This window comes from Antrostomus carolinensis, unplaced genomic scaffold (genome assembly GCF_000700745.2).
Source record: "Antrostomus carolinensis isolate BGI_N321 unplaced genomic scaffold, ASM70074v2 scaffold31554, whole genome shotgun sequence".
Classification (NCBI taxonomy): Eukaryota; Metazoa; Chordata; class Aves; order Caprimulgiformes; family Caprimulgidae; genus Antrostomus; species Antrostomus carolinensis.
In genome coordinates, this window is record NW_010309301.1 from 245 (window position 1) to 13,068 (window position 12,824).

At 41.1% G+C, this 12,824-nt stretch overlaps 1 protein-coding gene across 1 annotated transcript in view; it reads right to left on the reverse strand.

Moving 5' to 3' along the window:
* Positions 1 to 1,120: 1,120 nt before the first annotated feature.
* The window catches only part of LOC104523486 (fibrillin-1), a gene marked incomplete at both ends in the record, with an annotated part of 135,549 nt that continues 123,845 nt past the window's right edge, over positions 1,121 to 12,824 (reverse strand). Inside the window, 12 exons of the mRNA XM_010166082.2 lie at positions 1,121 to 1,176; positions 1,672 to 1,850; positions 2,894 to 3,125; positions 5,328 to 5,447; positions 6,291 to 6,419; positions 7,208 to 7,324; positions 8,255 to 8,377; positions 8,594 to 8,719; positions 9,314 to 9,520; positions 10,075 to 10,200; positions 10,802 to 10,933; positions 11,363 to 11,485. Coding sequence (XP_010164384.2) covers positions 1,121 to 1,176; positions 1,672 to 1,850; positions 2,894 to 3,125; positions 5,328 to 5,447; positions 6,291 to 6,419; positions 7,208 to 7,324; positions 8,255 to 8,377; positions 8,594 to 8,719; positions 9,314 to 9,520; positions 10,075 to 10,200; positions 10,802 to 10,933; positions 11,363 to 11,485 — 1,670 coding nt within the window. The remainder of the gene's footprint in view (positions 1,177 to 1,671; positions 1,851 to 2,893; positions 3,126 to 5,327; positions 5,448 to 6,290; positions 6,420 to 7,207; positions 7,325 to 8,254; positions 8,378 to 8,593; positions 8,720 to 9,313; positions 9,521 to 10,074; positions 10,201 to 10,801; positions 10,934 to 11,362; positions 11,486 to 12,824) is intronic.

Sequence of the window (12,824 nt, forward strand, 5' to 3'; positions counted from 1 at the left end):
GAGGCACGGCGTTCAGGTGGGAGTTTTCTGCTTTGCAATATTTGCTTTGTTCAGCGTGGAGCCAGGGCAGCCCACGGGTGTGGCAGGGTGCTGCTACAGCTATCAGGAAAACATCTATCAGGCTCCCAAACCCCCTGTGTTTGTGCACGGAAAAGCAAGCTCTTTGCACGCACGCATGAGCAGAGGGTACAGGGGACATCTAGCTCAGGGTAGGGACGGTGTGGCAACCTTTTACAAGAGTGCTCAGGGTCTCTTGGTTATATTTCAAATGCAGCACACACATTTGCACACCCAGACACATTCTTTCAGCTGAATGACAAATTCCTGCACAGTCTAGACACCTGCCATGACCTGCTGCTTCTCTGACCAGGCTGGGACAGATCCCTTCACCTGTAACATTATTGTCATCTTAGACTGGATGAAGAAGTGAGAAGTCAAATGACTGTGGACTTGGTGACACTTCTACAAGCTATTTACAGTTTGCTGAAATCTGTATAATTGATGTGAACAATAAGCTTTAAATCCAGTGACTTGTGCTGGACATTGGATTGGATGACCAGGCTGGGCAGTTCTGACTTTACATTACAAGAAGTTAAAATAAGCCAATGTGGGACTCCCCAGGTAATACAAGAAGTTTGAATTCTGCACAAGAGAGACTACAGTAACACTACCCATTAGAAGATCATGCTTCTACCATGACTTCTGCACTCATACTTGGAGGTGCAGTGCTGGAAGCCCAGCTGAAGAACAAACGGAATTACAACCACCTCCATCCCCTTGTGTCTCCCTGTTGTGATCAATTCAGACCAAACCCCAGCAGGGGGAGTGTGGTGAAGGATTTACTTTAATGGTTTTTTTGAGAAATGTTTGCTAAGAACTAAAGGAAAATACCTCCCTCAAGGATGAGTGAAAAGGGATGCCTGTCCCTTGCATAAATACAAAACTTGTCACACAGTAGACAAGTTTCCATGTAAATACAAGTGCTGAAACCACTTATTAATATTTGATTAGTAGAAAAAGCCAATGACAACAGCTAGGAAGAAGTAGAGTTGTGTGAGCATCACAACTGATGATAAGCATTTCACTGACACAATTCCCACACTCAGAGGCAAATGGATACCTGCCTCTGTCCCCAGTGACCTCCTAGCAAAGAGAGATGAGGCTCTGCCTCCTGTTCTGCCGCCTCAGCCAGTGCTGAGCACTGTGCATGGCCTCACTGGTAGCCCCAGCCCCAGAATGGCAACCTGGGTGACTGACTGCAAGGGTCTGGACAAGCCCCAGGAAGGGCTGCAGCCCTGGACTCCTTCCAGCTGGGGTGTTTTGAGTCCAGAGCTTTGTGTTTGCTTTGGAGAGGGCTCCAGCCCCCGACACACAACACGGCGCTGCTGCTTGGCAGGATCCACATCCACCCTGACCAACGTGTCCTGCCTTTATAGCCACAAGGTCACACAAACGTTTTACATACCCGCTGTCCTCTGACATCAGCAGCCTGCTTTGCTGGTGAACAGCTTCAGAAAGCCTCCACACAGACTACTTGACATCTAAACCCAGCTCTTTGGTCTACTTTTTTTGGGGTGTACATTTTTCCTGTGGGATTATCTCTTGGGACACCTCCTTCTGAGACTGGCTTTCAGAAGACAACTGCAAACCCTCTCCCCCAAAAAGAGTCACTTACCTCTGCTTCATTTGCAGTTTCATTAGTGCTTCTGCGCTTCCTTCCTCTCTTGGGATAGCCATTGATTTTACATTCATAACAAGCTTCTGGAGAGAGGGAGTTGTCATCTACTTCTCCACTAAGTGAAAGCTCTTGTCCTTGACCTTTGCCTAGCCCCACTCCAGAAACACAGTGTCTGAGGAAGGAAGAAATTCAAAATTAATTCCAGTGAGACACAGATCTTATCAAAAGCTGAATTTGGGAGACTGTGAGTACAAATAAAGCAATTATGTTGCACTCATTTCCTAGGAAAAATTTCTGCTGAAGTCAACAGGCAAAACTCTCATTAAATCACAATGCAGCTACCTCTAATTCCAAGAGCCTGGCTCCACGAGGCTTTGCCTAAGAAGGATCAGCCAATATTTAACAGTTTTAAAAACACAGGCTTAAGCTCTGAGAAGTTGTTAGTAATTTCTGTCATCCAACCTGGGACACATTCAAAGAGACCAATTTTCAGAAACTCCTGACAAATCTGAGAAGTGAGGTCTTTCATAATGTATCCCAAAGCTTTCAGTCACTTCTAAAATTTAGGCCACTTAAATTAAGCCATTGAATTTTCTGCTTTCCATTTGAGTTGCTTGGGCCTACGTGACGCACAGCTCTAACACTCCCACTGGGGCAAGTGAAAGTTGGTTTTCTTGATAAAGCAGACATTTATTAAAAGAATGATTCATTTGGAAGACAGAAGAATATGGAACATACAAGAATATAAGAGCATACAGAATTGTTATTCCAACCAGTGGGTGAAGCCACTTGTATAATATTATTTGCCTTTGGAGCTGGTGGGGGGTGTTATTTATTTATTGTTTTTTTAAAGGAGACAAACGATACATCACAGATCACAGTGAGGGGTGTGAGCTCCCAAGTGCAAACTCAGAGAACTTGCCTGGCTGCTGGGGTGTGCAGGAGGGAGGTGAAAGCAGTAGCTTAGAAGAGATGATTCAACCTGGTAGCCCCTACCAAACTTCAGTAAGCATTAAAACCATGGTGCTCCCTTCCCTTGGTGACCTTTCCCCTCCCTCAACTCCAAAATCAGCAGGTGCATCCAACTTGAGCACCTCCACAATCCTACCCTCTTTCATTGGTGACAATCCCCCCGGTTCTGCTGCTCCACACTACAGAGAAAGGAGCGGATTATGTCCCCGTTATGTCTGTTAGTTTAAAATGAGAATCCCTTACCCTTGTCCTATTCTGAAGTAACCAGGTGGACATCCACAGACATAGCCACCTTCAGTATTTGAACAACCATAACTGCATGGGGCTTGTGCAGAACCGCATTCATTGATATCTTGGCAACCTCCACTGAACTGTTCATACTGAAATCCGGTAGGACACATACATTTATAGCTTCCCAAAGTATTGTGGCAAGATGCTCCTCCACAAATGTGTGCACTGAGACATTCATTTTCATCTGGAAAAGAAGCAGAAAATACCACGTTAACTTTTACTCTCAGGTCTAGTCCAACCTAAGGTTATTCTTGACTGTTGCTAAACATGCTGCCACAACTGACAGAAACAGAACAGGGCTTGGCCTCACCCTTGGCTAGGGCAGCAGTTGCTAGGAGATGACTACAACCATACAACAGAGCAACATTTGGGCTACTCTACAGAAGATGTTTCATGCCACGTCAGCTCATGCTCTAGAGAGCAGAAAAGTAGAGGAGGCAACTTTTTTTTTGTTCCAGAAACAACTGAGAAGAATAAAACTTTGTACAGTCAACAATCTGGTGCAGTAATCCCATGTTCATAATGCTATTCAACATTAAAGGAAAAAGAGTAAGGAATCAAGCTCTGACACCTTTTCCAGGCACTGAAAGTCCCTCCCTACACAATCACATATAAATATGAGGTAGAGGTAAGGCACAGGAACAAGTAGTAAAGTAAAAATAAAAGCAGCTGTAGATACAAAAGACTGCCACATCCTGAGCTTGCCTTTTTCCAGACTTCCCAAGTGCGGCACTGTAGAAGTTCGAGGTCAGTTCAGGCTTGCTTACTGTAAATGGCTGGGTTTTTTAAATCTAGCTGGTCTGAATTTTTTTGTCTGATGTGGCAAATTGCTTTGAAATATTCTGAATGCTACTGTTCCCCATTTTCTGTGATAAAGCAACCACACATGCGCATTGCATGTGTGCACAGATGCGTAAGAAATGCCATCTGGACACTGTGTGGGTAAAACATAAAGCACAGAGCAGCACCTCTGACTTAGGCATCCAGGTTAAAAGAGAACAAGTACTAATTCAGAGCATTACTGTCTTTTTCCAAACAATGAGGCTGCTTGTCCTTTGTTTCAAAGCAATGCCTTTTCTTCTTTGCAGCCTGATTTACGGCATGGTGCACTACAAAATTGCCTGGGCAGGGGAGGCAGTCACACACAGCACAAGACATGGGAGGAACCAAAGCATTCTTCAGTGATTATCTAAATATGTGTTGCAGCAACATCAAAAGTCCCTGAACACTTCATTAAATAAGCTAAAAAAGACACAAACTGTTTGCAGAGTTGGGATTGCCAGGGAATATTAAGGAATTGTCACGGAAAAACGTATTACATGGATTCTTCCCCTGTGGTACGCCCAGGAGATCTAGATAAGTATCTTAAGCTTATACAGTTAAGAGATGTTACAATGTGAACATATGGAGACCACAAGGTATTAAAACCTGGGGTTGAATTCTGCATTACCAAAGCCTGTAGGAGTTTTCCATTAACTCAGAGTGATGTTTCAATATCTGTCATACCTAACGCAGCAGTTACGTCAACATCATAAATGCACATTTGGGTCACAGAAACTGACTGCACCAAGAGGAGATATGCTCACTTCACCTCACTCCACAGCAGCAAGAGTGTGGACACTAGTGAGGCTAGTTCCCTTATTTTGGGTGATTGTTGGAAGAAAAAACGTGAAGAAAAGTGAAAAAAACAGTTACAGGAGCCTCAGACAGAACCAAAGTTTAGATAGGGAAGAAAGAAGCACTTTAATTAAATTAATTAAAGAAAGAGCACTACCATTTATTATTTATAACCAGAATTTGTATCCCAAGGAACCATCTGCAGACAGATAGCAGCAGCTCTGCTCAAATATTACAAACAGTTAATTCTGTACAGAGAAGAGGATTAAACACAGCAGCCTTCCTGAGGTGCTGTAAGAATGATAAAAGCACAGATCAAGTAGGATTTCAATAGAATTTTAGATGTCTTGGGCCAGAAGTTTAATTTTGCAATTTAACAATCCAAACTTGTGGTTTTGAGTCTGACAGGTTCGACCCACCATCAGCTCTCAGACAGGACCTGTGTCTGAGCAGAGACTGTTTCATGGCTGAGCAAGACTTCCCTTTGTTCAGACCACAAAATACATGAGTAACGAGTTCCCTCAAAGTCAATACAACTTCAAGCACCCTTAAGGATAATTTTGTGCTTAAACACTTGTCAATCCACTATGTTGGCTACTGTGTGCTTCATATCTACTCTGCTTTTCACAGGAGCACACATTTGTAATGAAACTCCACTGAACTAATTAAATTATGATCAGAAAAAGAAAACATGGCAAACTGCACCATTACCATTCACTTCTTGCTGCTAACATCCATTTTAATGAATGAATTTTAAAAAGTGACTTGCCAACACATTGGTTCCATTGGTAATGCTGGAGATATCCTTGTGGGCAGCTACACCTGTATCCTCCAATTATATTTTGGCAGCCATGCTGACATCGGTGGTTTCCATCACATTCATCAACATCTAAAAAGGTGAGACACACTGTGAGGTTTGGGAGACAAGCGCAAATTATGCTATATCTGAAAAGTATGTTGCAAATAATAATATATATTCATATATCATACATATAAAGGTATATTTCAGGATCTTCTGAAAGCCTGACCAGCGCTGGGAGACCACTTCGGGCCTTTCAGGTTTGGATTTCTGTCTCCACACCAAGTAACTTAGGGCTGAAAACAACCAAATGCTCAAATTCAGCCACTATTTTCAGGATTTTTACATTCTGCTATGGAGCAGAGAGCAGAAAGCCATTTGTATATGGGACCCCCAAGGCTTTCCTAAGGCTCCCAGCTCCACAGCTGAGAGTCTCTTGCTTTTACCCAAGCATCCAACTTGGGAATCCCAGAACATCTCTTTTCAAAGCACACCAAACTCTATCCCAGGACAAGGTTCTAGAGGCTCTAGGGACCCAGAGGAACAAAGTCTGCAGCCTTTGAACTCTCTCTTTAGCAGAACACTTTGGAGATGCAAGACTTCATGTCCTTGGCAAGTCCCTCAGAAATCCATGCAGGATTCAATAGAAGTTCACTGAACTTAAGATGTTTGAACTAAAACATTCCAGGATAAATTTAAGTCTCCTCAGAAAGTATCTGTTCAGCTCTTTAGCATCCTGCAATATATCTATTTATTCAGGCCCATGGAGAGAAAGACTGCCTTGTTGCTAAATTTCCATATCCCACTTCCTTTCAGTCTACACATGCTTGCTCCATAGGTTTTGGTGCTTACTCCATAGGTTACAGTATGGCTGAGAGAAGATGAGGGAAAGCAAGAGAGGCCAAGTTAAATGCACCTGTGTGTTGTACCTACCTTCACAGCTAAGCCCAGTTTGATCAAGTGAGAAGCCACGTTGACACTCACAAACAAAACTTCCTGGTGTATTCTGGCAAATGCCCTTCGCCCCACATAAATTGATTTCAGTAGCACACTCGTTATTATCTGAAGGAAACCAAAGCCTGAGAGTTACTTTTTATGTCTTGTTGTGAAGATGATCATTTAGCAATGCTAACAATGAACAGTTTGTGGCAAGAGGTAAAGAAACATCAGTAACATAGCTGTCTCACTGCCCGCTCCATTTTTTTCTTTGCACTACAGAAGGAGAGCTTCCATTACCTTCTTTTCCTTTGAAAACACTAACAACAGCTATGGGAAAGGAAACACTCCTTTTCTTCACCAAGAATATGGATTTTGATGTTCTAGTCTTCAAACACCCCCAGATTCACACCAGTATCACAGGATCATCAGACTGCCACAAGCAGGATCCAACTTGCAAAGCAGAAAGGGTGTTTTTGCAGGAAGTAGTTCCGTTAAACATTTCCACAGACATAATGGGTATGTGTTTAAAGGACAACTGCAGAAACATATGTTTCATGCTCATTGTTTTAAGAAGCCTTGACATGAGCTCTAATGTGGGTTCTGCAATGAACTACAAGAACAGAAATATAACTATTTTTTTGCTCAATGGGTAAGAAAGGGTAAGGCAAGAATTACAAACTGGTGCTTTTACTGTCTGAGTCTTGCAAATGCAAAATTCAAAACCACAGATTTTGAAAACAAGGGAAGGTAGGAGGGAGGGCCTCTTTGCATCTGTGGGACTGGCATCAGAACATGGCCTGTGCTTCCATTTGCTTTCTCAGGAAGTTGATTTCACCTCCTTGCTACTTTGCTTCTGGAGTAAGAGTCAGTAATAAATCCCAAATCTGTGTCTACTTGCCCATGTCACTTACCAATGCAGGCTGTATGGTGCTGAGTGAATCCAGGAGGACATTTACAAGTGAAACCTCCAATAGTATTGACACAAAGGAACTGGCAGTTGTGCTGCTTTGTTGCACATTCATCAAGATCTGAAAAAAACAAGAAAATATATTTCACTTATGCTCCCTGTGGAGGATCTGACAGTTCAGTTGGACTTAGAGCGAAGTGATTGCAAATAAATAAGGTATCAAATAAAGCCTTTTGAATCTATGTCTCACTTTCCACACTGCCTTCCAATTCCTCTCACATGAAGCCCCACATATAATGAATGGGACTTTGGAGCTACACTAGTGTCCTTGCTAATGCTGGATTACAGACACCACTCTCCTCTGTCGCAAAGATGCTGTTACATATCTGCTCTCACTCCAGTCAATAAATGGGAAGTCGCCATCTTCATGAGAAGCAGTGGCAGACTGCACAATAGTATTGCACTGAAGCATCCTATTACTCCAAAAGAAATATTTAAATGCTAATGGCAAAGTACACTGTCATTTCCTATGCCAAGTTTACAATTACTGTTCTTACTTTTGTGGTTTCAGTCAGATCTTTGCTACCAAGATATATAAATAAATTAAATTATAATGGACATTTCAAAATCTCCCCTGCACTGCTGTTGCTTATTCAGCATGCTGCAGAGGTGGTAGGTTAAAACTCTGTTGATGCTGGACAATGCACTGCAAACCATGCTCATCTTTGCATCCATTAACATACATCTATCACTGAAAAATACAGCTTAAACCAACATGCTTACCAAAATAAGACCAATCATATATACTATTGGTTATGAAGTCTTTTAAGATCAGCTGCTATCAGCCTGCAAAAACTCCTGTGGCTCTACTATTCATCCAGATTATGAGAGAGCTAACTGAACATCCTGTACAGGCCACTGCCACTGTCTTCAGTGGAAATACTCAGATGAATCAAGGAGATAAGATTTACATCATTTAAGTGTCCTTGGATTTGGTATTTGCCTGTGAAACACAGAGTTTCTGCGATAAATTATTTTCTTGATTTTTTACCTTTGCAGCTCCTCCCATCTTCTTGTAGGATGTACCCTTTTGGACATGAACACTGGAAGCTCCCCTCTGTGTTTTTGCAGATGAAATTGCAAGGCTTCGGGGACTCATTACATTCATTCAGATCTAGAAGAAGCAAAACCGAATACCTCAGTGCTGATAACCAAGATTTGTGATATTTTTTCAAAATGCTCAGGAGATACCAGAAGGAAATCAAAATCCCCAAAGCCTTATAACGAATGACATTTCCTTTTCTCATTTTCCTAAATCTTTGTATTTCCTTCTTCAAATCACCTCTTAAGTCATAAATTGCATATACATACACCATAACAAAAAACCTACCTATGCAAACAGTGCCAGTTATATCTGTGGTATAGCCAAGTTTGCAATGACAACGATAAGATCCTCTCTCATTGATGCATTCCCCATTACGGCACACATCATGAATAACCTTGCACTCATCAATATCTGCAATTAAAATGAGGATTAGTTCACGAGGGAAGCACAGGAAGAGTTGATTTTATACAGCTTCAATAGATTCTTGTGACCTGACATGAAAGAACCACACCCAAAATACAAAAATTACATAAAACAATGAAATATTTCATAGATTAAGGAGAAATATTAAGTGGAAAAATATGGAATGGAGCATTAATCTAACTCTCAAATGCAATGAACAAGCCTTAAGTGAAAGCAAACAACCGTAACTGAACATGTATCAGCCTCCATAAATCAAACATCACTTAGCTTTTATGTACACAAATAGCTCTTAATCTGTACTTACAACACACTCAAATGTGAGAGTGCAAATTCCCATTCAAGTGCATGTCAGTCAATCAGCATGCAAAAGGAGTATCTGCCAAGTTGGGATGGGTGCCTCTGGCTATGCACCGTCCTCCCAAAGGACTGTACTCTCTTAACATGAAAACTCAGAAAAATTTAACTGATACCCAAAATATTTAGGACCTCACAGTGTTCAAATATGAAAAAAGAAAGCGTTTATAATTTATAATCACTGAATTTGACATTGTGCAAGAGGGCCTTTAACAGAAAAGTCAGTACCTGCTCCATTAGACATGTATCCTCGGCCATGAGGGCAAAGCTTCTTGAAGGCCACGGTGCCTGGGAAGGGGCAGACCTCGCAGTTTTGTCCCCAGCCTCGGCCACCATCACAGCAGCACTCAGACTTGGTGACAGAGTTCCTGTTGCTTGATCCGATTTGACACATACTTTGTAAGACTTCAGTGAAGCAGTAGCCTTCCCTGTTGTCTGGAAGACAAATTATGCATCACAGAGAATCCTAATGGTGACGACCTCCAGAGGGTCATGAGATATTAGGAATTTAGTCAGAAATATAAAAGAAAGGGCATACTTCACCCTGGGACTGTGGAACTGAGAGTGAAAGACTACCAGCAGTAAGAAAGAGAGCAGGACGTCTGAGGGAAACAAGAAGACAGGAAAATCAGCAAAAGGTGGAGAAGAAATTGCATTATGCTTATAAAAATGTATGTTTCTGTTTGAACCCAGATTAAAAAGGACTGGCTGAAAATCAGGATCAAAGAAAAAGCAGAGTAATTCCCATCTGACTGAAAGCACAGAACAGTCAGCTTCACAGCAAGTCAACCCCGTGGGACTGACAGAAGCAGGGTACAGTTAGTATGGGAAGAATGAACTTGCAGGAGGGCACCTACTTACAAAGGCCCTTTCCTGAAGGCATGTAAATTCAACAGCTTGTTTACTCACTACATATTTCTACGTTTAAGTTCAACCACAGTTTCTGCTATCGTAGTGATAGTTCATTGGGGTGTCAATGTGTCACTTACCAAGGCATTCGTTCTGGGTATCACTGACAGTGAATCCCTCGTTGCACTCACATCTGTAACTTCCCATGGTGTTTATACAACGGCCATTCTCACAGAGCCCAGGTTTGGTCAGACATTCATTCTCATCTGTGTTTTTGAAATGATACAACAAAAATCAAGTCCATTAAATTCATTAATGCAGGTTAGGGAAGTTTGTATGAAGTTCTTAAGCTGAGCATTCTGCCTAGATAAACTTGCTTTTTTTAATTAAAAGTGGTTTTTATTCAATTTTCAGAGGAAAGATGACCATCTAGCTCACAGTATTATATATTTGTTACTACCTTTTCTCTGCAATATATTCCTCACTGGGTTTCAAATTTTTTCGTAGTTATAGCTGCACTTATGAATGCCATCCAAAGTTTAAAAATAATTCAGATTTACTCTCATTCATGCTAACAGAGATAAATAACCTTACAGCAACTGGCCCAACACTCTGCTTTCTTCACTCAGAGCAATTAATCAGCAGCAGTACAAACTGACTGTAAAGACAGCCACATCCTTATTTTCTACTTGCTGCCCACACCTGAACAGTGAAGCAAAGTGTGTATAGCATTGGTAGATTCATTACACAGGTAGTGGTGTAATTCTTCCTCCAAGTTCCTTAACACTTTGTTAGATCCAAAATTTTCAGCTCTGCTGAGGAACCGTGTGTTTCAAGAGCTTCAACACTTACTTCAGTGTCACTTACCTATACAGCCTTCCCCATCTGGTCTGCGCTGATAACCTGGTCCACAGATGCACATATAGGTGCCAATTAGGTTTTTGCACTCCATCTGTTTTGAGTCACAGTCGTGAATCCCTTCCTCACACTCATTCTGATCTAAAACACAAAGTTTAGACTTCATTATATAGAGAGAAGATACTGGAAATTCATAACAGTAAATTCTGACTTTGGAATTTCAATTGTAATTAAACTTTACACTTACATTTGTTGTGCTAAACTAACCATAAGATATACTAGCTTAGAGCAAATCGATTTCTCCCAAATGTCCATTTTCAGGGCAAGACTTTAAAAATGTATCATCTGATATAAACTCACTTTATGCAGATGTGCAAGTTTACAGGCAGGACAGGGCTAATACAATCAACTGTGTAATGCAAACCATAGAATTTCATCCCGAATTCTTTCTGACTCATTTACTTCCTGGGATTAAAACTCTGGCCCAATAGTGCAGTGAGTCAGAGCCCTATCCCTGTAGGAACTTGAAATCATTATCTCATAACTGTGAGAGTCTGGTAGGAGCTTTACCTCTGCACATTCTCCGGTCTTCTCGCAAAACATACCCCCCAGGGCACTTGCATTCGTAGGATCCAAAAGTGTTCACGCAGCGGAAAGCGCAGAGTAGAGGGTTCTGAATGCACTCGTTGACATCTGGATTTGGAGTGACAAAGACCACGGAGGAAGTGAAACACGCTTTTGTAAAACTCAGCAGACTTGAGTGCACAGGTTTTAGGTATGGGTAATAACCACAGATCCCAGAGGACTACATTTTAATAGTTGGGGACCCACAGTTCCACTCATGATGGATTTCTGTAGAGGAGCAGGCACCAGACATGCCAGGATGTTTGCACAGCTACCTGAAGTTTCAATATCTTCAATGGCAAGCAGCCAATGGAAATAATTTCCAGATTCATATTGCCAAAATACTGTCTGAGTTAAAACTGTATCTTTTCCACATCTAGGCTGTTTTTATGACTGGTTATTTTTAAATTCCAGATGCTCTAATTCAGCTTCTTCATACACTGAATTCCATAAAACAATATCCTTACTAGAAACATTATTTTGAAGTGCATTTACATACACTATGGGCTACTTGAGTAATTACTGCTACATAATGGTGTTTATGCATTCTGCTGACTCCTCCTCTGCAATTTGAGCTTTCACCTAAATTCCACAGGGAAGTGAATGAAGCTCTAACTATATAAAACTAATGCAAACTGATGCAAAAATAGAAGCATTGTTTTGTATGGGCTTGCAAACAAATAGATTGTGGCAGATAATTTAAGAACAGCTGTATCGGGTCAGAAAAGAGTGTCAGAATGTCCTAGGACATTCTCCTCTCTCTGGTTGTAACAGGAGGAGACGAGTATTAAAAAAAAACAACCCATACCATGTATGCAGAGATCTTTCCCCTGATACAGCCTCTCAGTTTAAGGACTTCCACAGCCAAAAGCCACAACCAAACTATCAAGCTTAATTGCTACTGATGGATTCCCACACAAATTTGTACAATCTCTTTCTGGGTCAATTTATACTTGTGGCCACACTAATATTCTGCAGCAAAGAGTTCCACAACTTAAGTAAGTACTATGCATATAAAAATGTTTGCTTTGGTTTGTTTAACATGTTCCCTCTATTTTTGGTACCTTTACCACTTGTGGCTTTATAAATTTAAATCCTATATCTCTTCAACCACATTTTCCACACTGAAAAATTCTAGTCTAATTAATTTTCTGTGTGTCTCTTCTATAACTCTGATCTTCCTTATTCCTCTCTTTGTGCATTTTCTATTTTTTATTTTCTAAATGAGAGACCAAAGCATGAAAAATGTTCAACCTATGGGGTACCATGGCAATTGTTTAGTACTGTATTTATATTTTCTGTTTTGTTCACTCTTTTTCCCCTAACAAACACAAACAGCCCATTTTCTATTTTCATCATCCACACTGATTCTCTTCACTCAAGGGTTCTCTAGGAACCCTTGAGCAAA